Below are 16,074 nucleotides of genomic sequence, written 5' to 3'. Positions count from 1 at the left end.
CCAAAGAAAGATATTTAACTGATTAAGTTTATTTGGTATGTTGGATTACTTGGGAAGTACTGTCAAATGAGGGCTTCCCTGGTGACTCAGACGGTAAAGAATCTGCCTGCAATGCGGGAGACCCAGCTTCAATCCCTGATTCAGGAAGACCCCCTGGAGAAGAGAATGACAACCCACTCCAGTATTCTTGCTGGGAAAATCCCATGGACAGAGGAGCCTGGTGGGATATAGTCCATAGAGTCACAAAGAGCTGGGCGCTACTGAGCAACTAAGCACATGAACTTTGTGAAAGACAGATTTACGTTCACTGTGGGGAGATGTTTTAATATGTTCAATATGATGGGATGCTGTAAAATAACTACATTGTTTGCCCCCAGATATCATAAGATTTGCTTTACTAAACATGATTAAATAGACTGCTCTGGGGAAGCTGTTTGAACTAAATCCCTCTAAAGTTCCAAAGGTTTATGATTCTATCAGCTGGAAGCTGGTTAATTTTATGGGTGTCAGTGTTCTCATTTGAAATTTAAGAGAGAAGGAAGAGTTCTAAGATCCCTTAAAATTCCACAGCTTTATATTCACCATTGTCCCAAATATTCTTTTTATATTCCTGTTATGAACATTCCTGTTCATAACATTCCATCTCTTTCCATTTGTCTAAGTTCTTCTCTTCCCTCAAGTCCCATAACTATTCCTAATTGCTCTCTGCAATCTTCAAATACCTCGACCATCAGTAATTGCGCCTACCTTTTAATGTCTGCTGTACTTCATTTCTAAACTATATATTTATAGCCCTCAGAAGATAAACAGACTATTTTACTATGGTATTATAGAATTCTTGAGCCAGGGACCATGTTTTGTTTTCCAGTCCCTAGTAGAGAATTTCCAGTAATCACTGAGTAAGTACCTAGTTGGGAGGATGGCCATGATTTGATACTGAGAGTATGATATTAGTATCATCTCCATCACATTCACCTAGAGTGCTTGTTATAGATGGAGCTACCTAAGCCCGCCTCTTCATTCCCAAAAGCAAAGAGTTTTGGAGTGAAACCTGTGCATCTGCATTGTTAACAAGTACTACAGGTTGTTTTCACACATAGCAAAGTTTAGTCTAGATTTTAGTCTGGACATACTCTAGAACCTTCAGGTTTTTTGTTATCATTCTGGTACCACTTCCATGGCATGCCTGACCTCTTTCCATCTGTTTAGCAAGTTCTTGTCTTCAGTGGATTGCTAGAGTCGCAGAGGACCTCTTGCTCAGAATGTTGTATAAGACCATCTTGGATATTCATTAAAAGTTGTGTCTGCAGTCCTTAAAAAGTAGCCCCTCTCTAGGACTGTTAGTGAATCCTTGGCTCTTCAAGGTTCCCCAAATCTCCTATCTCCTTGCTTGGAGGCTTTTGAAGAGTTATTATTGACCAAAGCTCCCAGCTGCCTTGAATAAAAACGGACATAATACAAGAACGTGGTTGGTACTTCTCAGGTAAAACAAAATGTCTTACACTTACTGATCTGTAACAGGTACCTATAAGAGTGGGCTTCCCAGGTGGCAGTCGTGGTAAAGAAACGGTCTGCCAATGTAGGAGACATAAGAGAGGTGGATTCCATCGCTGGGTCAGGAAGATACCCTGGAGGAGGGAATGGCAACTCACTCCAGTATTCTTGCCTGGAGAGACCCATGGACAGAGGAGCCTGGCGGACTGCAGTCCACAGGGTCACACAGAGTCGGACACAACTGAAGCGACTTGGCACGTATGCACACACACCTGTAATAGTGCTGGGTGCTTACACAGGCTCTCACTCAATTCCCTCCCCCCACCCCACTCTGTCTATCAGGTAGATATTCTCAGGTTACAGGTGAGGAAGCTTAGGTTCAGAGAGGTTACACAACTGTTGTCTATCTAAATAAATAATCAGACTGTGAACTCTTCGACACAGATTATTGGTTTTATTCATCTTCGAATGTTCACCAACTTGCCCCATGTCTGGATGTTTAGAAAACTCAATCGCTTAAATGAATAGCTAGATGAAGAGGTGCATTTTGCTTTTCCAGCTAGTAAATGTCAGAACTCGGTTTAAGTCCAAAGCCAGTTCTCCTCCTCCCAGTCCCTGTGCTCCTCTAGGAAGCGTGGAAGCCCCATTTCTGACTGAGGCAGTGCCACGGTGAGTGGTACACATAAGTACGAAAACACATCCTACTCACAAAGGTGCATGTCTGCACCTTCTGTTGTGTCAGCAATTTTGTGAACCTAGGAAAAAAATCCACTTTTTTTTTTTTTTTTCTGCTCAGGATTTCAGATGTCAAACATAAAGCTGGATTTATTTAATGGTATACCCACTATTTGCACATCTTCTTGTGCCTGTTAAAATACCACAAGTCCCTTGCCTGCTGTTTGCTTATGCTAAGACTTCAGCATGAGATATGCCACTTGAGCATGCTATGTGGTGAGAAGATCCAAGTTTATTCCTAATATAACAAAGTGGAGTTTGTTTTTAGCACAAACTGAAGTTTGTTTCATTCAAGAATGCAAACTTAGTAGTTATGGAATCACACCCATGCAGATTCATTACCATTAAACTATCACATTTTCTGTTTATGTTGATTTCTAATTAATTCTCTCCTTAAAAAAAAAAGGAATGGCTCAGCCAGACCAGAGCACATAATGATTCCCACTGTTGGATGAACACTGTTGGATCTGTCTCATGAAAAACGCTGCTATTACCACCCACTAACTCATCAACAGGTCCTGGCTCTCTACAGAATCTGGGTCTCCGTTACCCCCATCCACGCCTTCTTGTCCTCTATTCACCTCCACTTGGGAACATAGCCACTTGGAGAAGGGGAAGCTCTCCGGCTCCTACCAACAGCTGGAGATGTTGATTTCAGTACCTTATGTATTACACCCATAGCAGAGTGCATTAACTTTATAATAGATTTTCTACTTGTAGTTAAGGGGAAAAAATTCCACTATTTTTGATTCTACAAATGCTTTTTGCTGCAGTTTCAGCATCGACTACAGCTATTGGTAGGTCACATGAAAACTTATACGGTTTTCACTGCGTTTGAAGAATCAACTTTGGAATTAGCCCTTAGGTTATTTTATTCATTTAATGGGAGGAAAAAAGGACATAATAGTGGGATTCTAAAAGGAAGGTTAGATCATAAGTGAAAACGATAATGTTGTTGCTCTAAATTATTTAGACTGTGTCAGTATGTGTCATTAATGGCAAGAATTCAGAAAAATACACACAAAAAAAGATTATATGCAGAATGTTTTACTTTTTCAGAGTTTGTTCTTATGACATCTTATATATTTCATAATGTTTTTGTTTCTCCTCACCACTACCAAGGCCCCCTCCCCTCCCCCCCCCCCCCACACACTCCAGTACAATAGAGTGAAAATTTAAAACCCCAAGGAAAACTAAAATTACTGCTAGAGAGAGATGGGAGAAACAAAAATGAAATGACATCTTCCCAAGAGCAAAGTACAGGTAGAACAATGTACAGGCTCTTTGGAGATTGGAATCTGAATGTAAATTCCTAAGTTATGTCTAGTTAGAACATTATCCTTTAATATAAAACTTGGGACTTCCCTGGTGGCTCAGATCGTAAAGCATCCACCTACAATGCAGGAGACCTGGGTTCAATCTCTGGGTCGGGAAGATCCCCTGGAGAAGGAAATGGCAACCCCCTTCAGTAATCTTGTCTGGAAAATCCCATAGATGGAGGAGCCTGGTAGGCTATAGCCCGTAAGAAAACCTTTGTTTGTGGAATACAAGATGTTGGTTCTGTTCTATAACCTATAAAGTTAGCGAAAATTAAAGTGGATGACTAAATCAGGCAAAAATGTGTTCTTTCCTTTCCTTCTGATGTCTGCTTAGCAATGCAGAGTCTAAAGGGTCTTGGTAGACATTCCCAGCTATTTACTTTGGTCATTAAGGGTCTGTAGGATCTGGTTCTAACCTCCTTTCCTAAGCTCGTCTCATACCAGTTACAGCGCTGCAGCCTCATTGGTTCCCCTTGGCTATTCCTTCTGCCCTGTTCTTTCCCACAGTCTTTGTACTGACTGAGGCTCCACCTGGAGTACTGGCCCTCAGATTTTCATGGCTGAGTCCTTCTCATCCTCCCGGTCTCAAAGAAAGGGTAAACTTCTTAAAGGGGCCTTTCCTGACCACCGTATTTAAAGTAGATTCCCAGAGTTATTTTCTGCTTTATCCACCTGTTTACTTCCTTCACAACACTCATCACAACCTTTGACCATTTAATTTTTATGCTGACTTGCTTATTAACTGATTAACATCATGAGATTGGGAACCAGATGTCTTATTCACTCCTATGTTTTCTGTACCATGTGTAGTGTTGGGCACATGGAAGTTATCTGAAATTTTTGTTAAAAACCTTAGCACTGATCTCCACTATATACATGTGTGTATAATATCATATATATGTATATGTTATATATAATAACATATGATATATAATGTATATATAACATATGTAATATTATATGTAATATTTTATGTAGTACATATGTATTACACATAATACTATATATACTCTTGAGAGTCCCTTGGATGGCAAGGAGATCCAACCAGTCCATCCTAAAGGAGATCAGTCCTGGGTGTTCATTGGAAGGACTGATGCTGAAGCCGAAACTCCAATACTTTGGCCACCTCATGTGAAGAGCTGACTCATTGGAAAAGACCCTGATGCTGGCAGGAATTGGGGGCAGGAGGAGAAGGGGACGACAGAGGATGAGATGGTTGGATGGCATCACCAGCTCGATGGACGTGAGTTTGAGTCCTAACTGGGCTATATTCAGCAGCTGGTGAATACATTCCTCTCTGAGATTGCTAGGAATTTTGTGAACCCATTGGTCTGGGCACAGACTTTCAGAGTATCAGAAGTTGATTCACTGGGATAAAAGATGTGGCAGACTCGATTATTTTAACTGCTTCATGTTCATCACCGGGAGTTGGTGATGAACAGGGAGGCCTGGTGTGCTGCGATTCATGGGGTTGCAAAGAGTCAGACACGACTGAGCGACTGAACTGAACTGAACTGAACTGATACATATATACACACGATGCAGCCCACTTTCATCTTTCACTTCTAGTTCTGATACTATAGTCTGTGGATACACAAAGCACAGTCATTGGCCACCAACTTGGCATCTAGTTCCAAATATTCATCATATCTTAGATTTCGGGAAATCTATATCTGCCATCACTTGCTAGCCATGTTCTTAATATTTTGAGCTGGCTTGATTTTAGTGGAAAGTCTAGCTAATTGCTACTTAATGTTAGGTCTGTTTTATTGCTGTGGTTTTATTTTAAAGTATTTATAGAATATAAATATTAGACTCCCTTCAGGAAATTATTATTCAGTAAGAGAACAAGAAAGATCTTCCAAGTTTTCAAAGAAATAGTTTCCATTAAAAACAGTATGTTTCCCACATAATAATGGTGGAGTCCTAACTGGGCTATATTCAGCAGCTGGTGAATACATTCCTCTCTGAGATTGCTAGGAATTTTGTGAACCCATTGGTCTGGGCACAGACTTTCAGAGTATCAGAAGTTGATTCACTGGGATAAAAGATGTGGCAGACTCGATTATTTTAACTGCTTCATGTCAGCTAATGTCTGTAATGTTGATTTAATAAAATACCAAATAGGATGTGTGAATGTCATGTGTCTAACACAAAAACATGTGTACATTTGTATATTTACATAGCATAGGTGAATTTTAATACATTTAATGATGAAAACATTGGTATACAAAAACATTAAAATTATCAGATGATGCACAGTATTTCAACAATAGAATATATATGTATGTATATATAAACATGTCACTCTTTCAACAAATTATTAGTTAAATATAATAATGGATGACTATGCTAGACCTCTGTTATCCAGATATCATTATTTAAGAATGTATACAAGTACATATGCAAATATTATACGTATATAATTGTATACATTGTATGTATACAAATGTTTATGTATAGAAGTATTGTACTTATATGTACAACAAGTAATCATATTTATTCAAAAACTTTTGATATTTTGATGTTATACCTAATAGTCCCAAGTTGCCCAAATGGTTCTAGAGATCTTAACTATAGTCACTTCTGCCCTAAAAGATTTAACTTAGGAATAAATAAGAAACATTGACTCTCAATATTTTCTGGGGTTGAATCAATAAAATTTGAAAGAGACTGCCAAGTTATTCAAATTTTTAGTATTAGATTTTTGTTAAAGTGAATATTGCTAAACATTCCAGAGGAACCATGGAACATCTTTTTCTGTGACCAAAACATTGCATTAAACTTAAAAATGATTCTATAACAATTAAGTCTCAAGATATGATAGAAATTTGCTGTCCTTACTTAGGCAGGAAAAAGGTCTACATTTTCTCTAAGTGAATTGATAACTGAAGTAAATGTCACCTAGAAAACTCTGTGTGTGTGTGTGTGTGTGTGTGTGTGTGTGTGTGTGTGTGTGTGTGTGTGTGACTGAGCCTTGCAGCACGCCAGATCCTAGTTTCCCAACTGGAGATCAAACCCATGCCCACTGCATTGGGAATGCCAAGTCTTAAGCAGGAGACCACCAGGGAAGTCCCCTAGGGAAGCTTTTATTATATTATTTTGAGTGATTTATTTGATAATTAATGAAGCAGCCTCAGAATATATGCAATATAAAATCTGATTTCTTTACTATATGTTCATAGATACAGTTCATTTAAAATCAATTATTGGGCTTCCCTAATGGCTCAGATGGTAAAGAATCTGCCTGCAATGCAGGACACCTGGGTTCGATCCCTGGGTCAGGAAGATCCCCTGGAGAAGGGCAAGGCAACCCTCTCTAGGCTTCAGCAGCATGTGAACTGAGAACTTCCAGATGTACAAGCTGGATTTAGAAATGGCAGAGAAACAAGAGATCAAATCACCAACATCTGTTGGATCATAAAAAAGCAAGAGAATTCCTGAAAAATATTGGCTTCATTGACTACGCCAAAGTATTTGACTATGTGGGTCACAACAAACTATAGGAAATTCTTAAAGAAATGGAAATACCAAACCACCTTACCTACCTCCTGAGAAACCTGTATGCAGATCAAGAAAAAACAGTTAGAACCAAACATGGAAAAACAGACTGGTTCAAAATTGGGAAAGAAGTGCGTCAAGGATATATATTGTCACTCTGCTTATTTAACTTAAATGCAGAGTACATCATATGAAATGCCAGGCTGGATGACTCACAAGCTGGAATCAAGATTGCTGGGAGAAATATCAATAACCTCAGATATGCATATGACACCACCCTTATGGCAGAAAGTTAAGAGGAACTAAAGAGCCTCTTGATGAAGGTAAAAAAGAAGAGGGAAAATGCTGGCTTAAAACTCAGCATTCAAAAAATGAAGATCATGGCCTCTGGTTCCATTACTTCATGGCATATTGTTTAGTTCAGGTTCAGTCGCTCAGTCATGTCTGACTCTTTGCAACCCCATGGACTGCAGCACACCAGGCTTCCCTGTCCATCACCAACTCCCGGAGTTTACGAAAACTCATGTCCATTGAGTCGGTGATGCCATCCAACCATCTCATCCTCTGTCATCCCCTTCTCCTCCTGCCTTCAATCTTTTCCAGCATCAGGGTCTTTTCCAATGAGTCAGCTCTTCTTATTAGGTGGCCAAAGTTTTGGAGTTTCAGCTTCAACATCAGTCCTTCCAATGAATATTCAGGACTGATTTCCTTTAGGATGGACTGGTTGGATCTCCTTGCAATCCAAGGGACTCTCAAGAGTCTTCTCCAACACCACAGTTCAAAAGCATCAATTCGCTTTTTCCGCCCGCTCCCCACACCCCTACCCCCACCCCCACCCCAGAGCACCGCTTCGGCCTCACTGCGCTCGCTCTGAGCTCCGGGCTCCTGCTAAGCCAGCGCAGCTGTCGCCTCCCTCCAGTCACCATCATGATCATCTACCGGGACCTCATTAGCCATGACGAGATGTTCTTTGACATCTACAAGATTCGGGAGGTCGCGGATGGGCTGTGTCTGGAGGTGGAGGGGAAGATGGTCAGTAGGACAGAGGGTAAGATCGATGACTCGCTCTTTGGTTGAAATGCCTCCGCTGAAGGCCCCGAGGGCCAAGGTACTGACAGCCCATTAATCACTGGTGTAGATATTGTCATGAACCATCACCTGCAGGAAACCAGCTTCACAAAAGAAGCCTCCAAGAAGTACATCAAAGATTACATGAAGTCAATCAAAGGGAAACTTGAAGAACAGAGACCAGAAAGAGTAAAACCTTTTATGACAGGGGCTGCAGAACAAGTCAAGCACATCCTTGCTAATTTCAAAAACTATCAGTTCTTTATTGGTGAAAACATGAATCCAGATGGCACGGTTGCTCTGCTGGACTACTGTGAGGATGGTGTAACCCCATATATGATTTTCTTTAAGGATGGCTTAGAGATGGAAAAATGCTAACAAAGTTGGCAGTTACTTTGGATCAATCACCTGTCATCATAACCGGCTGGCCACTGCTTTTCATCCACACAACACCAGGACTTAGACTGATGGGACTGATGTCATCTCGAGCTCTTCATTTGTTTTGAACGTTGATTTATTTGGAGCAGAGGCATTGTTTTTGAGAAAATGGGTCATGTAGGTTGTCTAAAAATAAAACGCGTTTAAACTCATTGGGGGAAAAAAAAAGCATCAATGCTTCTGTGCTCAGCTTTCTTTATAGTCCAACTCTCACATCCATACATGACTTCTGGAAAAACCATAGCCTTGACTAGATGGACCTTTGTTGGCAAAGTAATGTCTCTGCTTTTCAATATGCTGTCTAGGTTGGTCATAACTTTTCTTCCAAGGAGTAAACGTCTTTTAATTTCATGGCTGTAGTCACCATCTGCAGTAATTTTGGAACCCTTGTGGCATATAGAGGGCAAAAAAATGGGAACAGTGAAAGACTGTTTTCTTGGTCTCCAAAATCACTATGGATGGTGACTGCAACCATGGAATTCAGACGCTTGCTCCTTGGAGGAAAAACTGTGACAAACCTTGACAGTATATTAAAAAAAACAGAGACATTACTTTACCAACAAAGGTCTGTCTAGTCAAAGCTATGGTTTTTCCAGTAATCATGTATGGATGTGACTCTTGAGAGTCCATTGGACTGCAAGGAGATCCAACCAGTCCATCTTAAAGGAAATCAACTCTTGAATATTCATTGGAAGGACTGATGCTGAAGTTCCAATACTTTGGCCACCTTATATGAAAAGCCTACTCATTGGAAAAGACCAAGATGCTGCAAAAGATAGAAGGCAGGAGGAGAAGGGGATGACAGAGGACCAGGTGGTTGGATGACATCACCAACTCAATGAACATGAGTTTGAGCAAGCTCTGGGAGATGGTGAAGGACAGGAAAACCTGGCATGCTGCAGTCCATGGGATCGCAAAGAGTCAGACGTGACTGTGTAACTGAACATGAACAACAACAATAATGGATTCCTTCTGCATAACAATTACAGTAGATGTTAGTATTTGCATTTGAGCTTTAGAAGGGAATTAACGTAACGCAAGGGCTTCCACGGTGGCTCAGCAGTAAATAACCCACCTGCAATGCAGGAGTTGCAGAAGACACAGGTTTGGATTGCTGGGTTGGGAAGATCCACTGGAGGAAGTCATGGCAACCCATTCCAGTATTCTTGCCTGGAGAAGCCCATGGACAGAGGAGGCTGGCAGGCTACAGTCTATAGGGTCACAAAAAGTTGGGCACAACTAACACTACTTAGCATGAACACACAAAGTTGAGAAATCATTTAAATGGTTAAAGAAACAAACTTAGATTCCAATGCTGCAGTTGGTTTTATATTTCATAAATACTAATATAAAGGTTGTGTCTTTTTCTAATGCGCAGTACCATTTAAAACTCCATGTTCTGGATATTTTATTTAAAAAGTTGAGTTAGCTCTCATGACAAGAGCCTTAAGGAATGGTTGCATCAGTTATGCATCATAAGTTTATCAAACAGAGAAAAAGTAGGAAGGTTTGTTTAATAGCTAGAGAAATTGAAGTCACTGACACAGATAGTGTCCACACTTCAGACACTGAAAATTGGTCTAAGTTATACATTTAGATATATTCTTCATACTTAACTTTCATATACAAGTTAAGAAAAGATGCTTTCTTCTTTCCCAATTTTAGGAAAAGTCATACAAATTTCACCATGTATTTGATGCATTGTAACCAGAAGGTCCCAATTTAGAGTTTCCATGAATTCTGCCCATTTTTCACTTTATATTTATCCACATTACACATCTAAAGTTTACTTATATGTAAATAGGTTGGTTTGCTGTTGTTTAGTCTCTAAGTCATGTACAACTCTTTTGCAACCACATGGACTGTAGCCCACAGGCTTCTCTGTCCATGGGATTTCCCAGGCAAAAATACTTGAGTGGGTTACCATTTCACTTCTCCAGAGGATCTTCCCAACCTAGGGATAGAACCCACGTCTCTTGTGTCTCCTGCATTAGCAAGTGGATTCTTCACCATTGTGCCACCTGGGAAGTCCTAAATAGATTGGTGTCAGGTATCAAAGGTCTAATTTCTACTCTTGGATCTAACCTCACTATTTGTCCAGTAGCTTATAGCATTTCATTGAGTCCTAGTCTGGGGTTCCAAAATAAGTAATTGAGATAACTTCTGTCCTTACTAACAGTCATTTCCATGCTTATATTATTTGTTTATTTACTGACTGCACTGGGTCTTTGTTGCAGTGTCCAGGCTTCTCTAGTTGTGGTGTGTGGGCTCAGCAGTTGCAGTGTGGGATCTTAGTTCCTCGACCAGTGATCAAACTCAAGTCCCTTGCATTGGAAGGCAGATTCTTAACCACTGGACCAGCAGGGGAGTCCCTCCATGACTAATTCAGCCTTCTGAGATGCACGCTTTGAAAGCAAAAGTGATATAGAAATACAAAGTATTACTGAAATTGTTGTTATTTAGTAGCTAAGTTGTGTCCAACTCTTTGCAATCCCATGGACTGTAGCCCACCAAGTTCGTCTGTCCATGGGATTTCCCAGGCAAGAATAATGGAGTGGGTTGCCATTTCCTCCTCCAGGGGATCTTCCTGACGCAGAGATTGAACCCATATCTCCTGTATTGACAGGCAGATTCTTAACCACTGAGTCACCAGGGAATCCCTATTACTAAAATTAGCTGATGATACATCCTTTTCTCTTCCTTATTTGGACTACTGTTCCTTCTTTTGGCATCTTTGGAAACCTCACCCTTTCAAGATGTCCTCTGTAATTAAATGACTCCCACATTCATCTCTAGGAACCATCACAACATTAAGCTCCATCTACTAAGTGTCACTTTTTGGATATTTCACAAAATCTGCAAAATCAAAGACCCCAACCATGTTTATATTTGTAGACCTTCTTATTCTATGTACCTTGCCCTTCCTTCCAACTGAAGGCTTTTATTTAGCAGTCCCTTTCCATTCTGTTTACTGGCCAAAATGCAAAACACGAGTTATTTTACGTATTCAGTCCACATTCTGTTGGTCAGCATATTTGATTGACTCCACCTCCCAAGTATCCTTGGAATATGCATTCCTTCCTCACCACATCACACTGCTTCTGCTGTATTTTAAGCTTTCATCTGTCTTTTTACCTTGATCATTGCTTTAGTCTTCTAGTTTCCATGCCAGCCATGCTGCCGGGGAAATTTCCCATCTATAATAATACAGATGTGGTTATATCACTCACCAGATTTAAGTCCTCCAAGTCTACAGAATAATTTCCTTGGGCGAGCCCACAAGAGGTTTTGTAATCTAGATCTATCCTGTGCTTCAAAATTTTCTTGATATGCCTTATACCTCCATTCACTACTAGTTCAGCATCAGTTGCATGGAACTCATGCCAGTCTCCTTGATGGGAATGAATGTGGTGTTCCCTCCTCTGGCCCCACCATGGCCTCTTACATACTGCTAACTTCAACACATTTTCTAAGATTAAGTTCAAACATTAGATATTCTATGAAACTTCCCCACCACCAATCCCTCCAATGCTCAAATAAAATAATAATACAAAACATTGTTTGCAAAGAAATGATTTGGAAATTGCAAATGAAGGTATTACTAGAGTAGGGGGAAAAGAAACAGCATGACAAGTATTCTATTTTCTCTCAGTATTATAAGATTTTAAGGCTGAAAGGGTTGTTACAGTCAATCCAGACCAAAGTTTTCTGTGGTTTCCAAATAAAAAGTAAAAACTCTTCCCTTAAGATGAAGTTTGGGAAATTTGTATCTAGTTGTGTAATACCAACTGCATAACTTGCATGATCCTTATACAGGGTTCAAGAAAGCAAAATGTCGTGATACTCAACTACAAAAGAATCTAGACTCATAGAATCTGAACTTTGTAGTCTTGATTTTTTTTCTTACTTCCTGCAACATAATCCTTAACCCTTCCTGAATAAGTAAAGTTTGCCATTATTTGTAGCTGCCCATGTTCAAAATTCTCTGATTAAAAACAAACAGGTATTTTCTTTGCCAGCTAGAACAATTACATCTTTAATTTTTCAAAACTATGTTGTCAGAACCTTGAAAAAGCAGATCAGAGTTGTAAGTATTAAACTTCATAATTAGAAAATATCCTAAATGGCTACGCCAAAGTAATTAACACAGTGTCATAGTGGAATGAAGAAAACTGGGGGAAGGAATGCTATTTTGTCAAAAGCTTTTGTCTCAAAAAGCAAAATATGGGGGGGAAAAGAGTAATTGTAGTACCATGTGTAAGTTGAATGTGCTACATTTCATCAGTAAAAGTTTTAAAGAGGGGGTTGAGCGAGATCACTTTAGTACATTTCATAATTTGGGACAAAATTGTTATTCCTGGGATGCCTACAGAGGTCTCTCTTGCAGAAGTTTCCAAACATTCAAAACCCAAATTTTTAAATAAAATTTATTTCAAGATATATCCAGTTTTGAGGCTCAGAACATGTAAATCATGTTTATTTTTGTAACTAATCTATTTAACCTTATAGTTGACAAAAGTTTCAAGGTGCTTAAACTTAAACACTTGTGTTCCTTGGAGCAACTGTGTCTCAGAGACAGAGAGACACATTGATGTGGACCAATCCAGTCCATCTTCATTTAAATTCAATCACTTGCTTCCTTGAGCTTGAAATGACTTTCTTTCAAACTGAGGTCTATTTTTCCATGGATAATTTTTATGAAAGGTTTTTACAGATTTTGACCCACAGCTATCACTTGTTGAAATGGATCAATTTGATTCCAAACACATGGAGTTTTCACCCCCCTTTCTTTTTTAGGGTCTTTCCCCGATTAAAATATGTACACATTTTCTGTAAGTCTCTAATACTGGAGTTACTGGCATGAAAAATGACTCTGTTCCTTGGAAGGCAGCATTCACTTACAAGTCCCCCAGGTCCTGTAATGTCTAAACCTCCTGTGCCACTTTATATGTCCGCCCCACCCGATGGAGGAGCATGTGCAGGAAAAGCAGACTTCCCTTCCCCCACACATTTCCTCAGTTTATTTACAAAATGTCTTGGTATGAGAATGAGCTGCTTGTGGTTCCTGTGGCTGATTCAGGGATGGTTTCCTCCAGGCAGAGGATGCTGGTCAACTGAATGACCTCTCAGCAGCTAACCCGTGTGCCCCTGTGGTAAGGCTGATTGGGTTTATGTGTACCCCTTCTAACTAAGCCTGTTTTTGCAGTGAAAGACTTTGCAATAATCAAACATCACTGTGAAGACAGATTTAATAATTGAAGATCCCTCCCACCACCAACAGAAGAGAGAGAGACACGGGGATACCTTTGCACTCTTGTGCATCAGTCCTACTTCTCTTAGGGTCAGGATGATTTCCTTCTGCATTCCTAAAGGGACAATAAAGATGTTAATATTGTATTTGAATGGAGAATACATTAGAAGAAAAAATCATCCCAAACACCAGCTACATGAGAGATGCCCCTCAGTCAGCAAATTCCATCTGCTCACACACAAGTGTCTATAACTAGTTAATAGTCATTAAAAAAAGGTTTAAAGTTATGAAGATCTTGAGTAAACATGAATCTTCCAAATGTTTGTTTATATTTGTTCAGACTTGCTAATGAATAGTCTCACCATGCATGTTGGTGACTCTCAGAAATCTTAGAATTCTCAGGAACATGTGTAGTAGCAGCCCTTAGCATGGATTGGTCATGTCTTCACCAAATGTAGATTTCACTTAAGTAAATGAAAGATGAGGACACAAAAACTATGACTTCTCTCCTAATAGATCAAATATTGGACACAACTTATAATAAATATTATTCAATATTATAAATACTTAGTATGATCCACATGGAACAACTGGTAAGGTAAATCACGTTTTCACCATTATATCAATTTGAACTGGTAAATATCATGTGAGCAGAAATAATTCAGGAAATCATTGGCAAGGAGTGAAGTGCTAAATAGCTACATAGCTTCAGAGTCAATTTGCTTTGAATCAAAGAGTAAAATTGTGTTTTCTAATACACCAGAGTTTAAAAAAGATATCCTAGAAAGTAATGTTCCTTCTCCAATTAAGTCCCAGTCTATGTTGTCATCCTTATTTGAAAACTTTAGATACATACACCACATACATGAAAAGCAAAACTAATATGTACTGATTTCAATGAAAGCACAAAATTCTCATCTCTAATCTACTGGGATGCTAGTTCAGTAAGGATACTTCCACTCAATTTATATTGTCTATAAATATTTTGAGGCAGTATATTCTTATTTTTCAAATGCTTGCATTTTTAAAACTTTGAAAGTAAAAACAATGCATGTATGTATTCAAGGGAAACAGCAGATCACAGAAAAGAGAGGGAAAAATTTTGAACTCATTCACCCATTACCACCAAATTGCAAGCTAATAAAAGAACATGTGTATCCTGCCCAGAGAACGTCATTGAGCTTCTATATTTATGATTTAACTGTTATTTTTGTCTTTCTACATTTGTCCCCCCAGTGCATCCTAACGTCAGTCAAGGCTGCCAAGGAGGCTGTGCAACCTGTTCAGATTACAATGGATGTTTGTCATGTAAGCCCAAACTATTTTTTGTTCTGGAAAGAATTGGCATGAAGCAGATTGGAGTGTGTCTCTCTTCATGTCCAAGTGGATATTATGGAACTCGATATCCAGATATAAATAAGTGTACAAGTAAGTGCCTAAACAAAATTATGTTTTTATCTCATCCTTGGGGGATGGCATCACTGACTCGATGGACTTGAGTTTGAGCAAGCTCTGGGAGTTGGTGATGGACAGGGAAGCTTGGCATGCTGCAGTCCACGGGGTTGCAAAGAGTCAGACAGGACTGAGCAACTGAACTGAACTGACTGGGGGGACTTTCCAGATATGAAATGGCCTCTAGCATTTTTGTAATATTCAATGTTAAGTAAATAATAGTCTTTACCTGACAATTAGACTAAGCCATACTTGAACTTAGTCCTCAGGGCAGGAAAATTTTCACTACGCTAAAAAATATTCCAGTTTTGAGAGGTGTTTTTTGGGTTTTTTTTTTTTTTCATTGTAAAAAACAGAACTGAGAATGTGGTGATTATTCATTGAACCTGTAGAAAAATATGGCAAGCACCAATGTCATCTGGGTTCCCACTGCTATCACAGAATCCAAGTATTTAATGACTGAAAGAAGCAATTCAGCTATTCTTGCTTCAAGAAGGATTCTATTACAACAACTGAAATATTGACTTATCAGTTGGAATTAAATGTTGGAAACACTCTCAGATCACTTCTCTTGCAGACCCTGAAAGTCTTCTCTCCACACTGTAGACCCAGGAACCTTTCAAAACATGAATTAGCACACAGCACTTCTCCAGCATACACCACATATGGCCCTGCTTTCCTCTCCAAATTCCCTCCTGTGACTGCCTCTCGACCACTTTGCACAAACTTCACTGGCCTACTTGCAGAATCTTCTCACCTCAAGGATTTTGAAATCATTGTTCTACACTCCTTGTCTGGTAGTTTAGAGAGCTCTTT

At 39.4% G+C, this 16,074-nt stretch overlaps 1 protein-coding gene and 1 pseudogene across 1 annotated transcript in view; both read left to right on the top strand.

The window, feature by feature from the left end:
• RSPO3 (R-spondin 3) overlaps positions 1 to 16,074 on the top strand; it is a 94,727-nt gene that overhangs the window by 23,299 nt on the left and 55,354 nt on the right. The window contains exon 2 of the mRNA XM_061131713.1: positions 15,043 to 15,234. Within this exon, the coding sequence (XP_060987696.1) occupies positions 15,043 to 15,234 (192 nt within the window). The remainder of the gene's footprint in view (positions 1 to 15,042; positions 15,235 to 16,074) is intronic.
• LOC133048088 (translationally-controlled tumor protein-like) lies at positions 7,962 to 8,679 on the top strand (annotated as a pseudogene).

The sequence above is a fragment of the Dama dama genome, chromosome 28, assembly GCF_033118175.1.
Source record: "Dama dama isolate Ldn47 chromosome 28, ASM3311817v1, whole genome shotgun sequence".
Lineage (NCBI taxonomy): Eukaryota > Metazoa > Chordata > Mammalia > Artiodactyla > Cervidae > Dama > Dama dama.
Note: the sequence above shows the minus strand (reverse complement) of the source record. Positions and strands in the feature narration are given on the sequence as shown.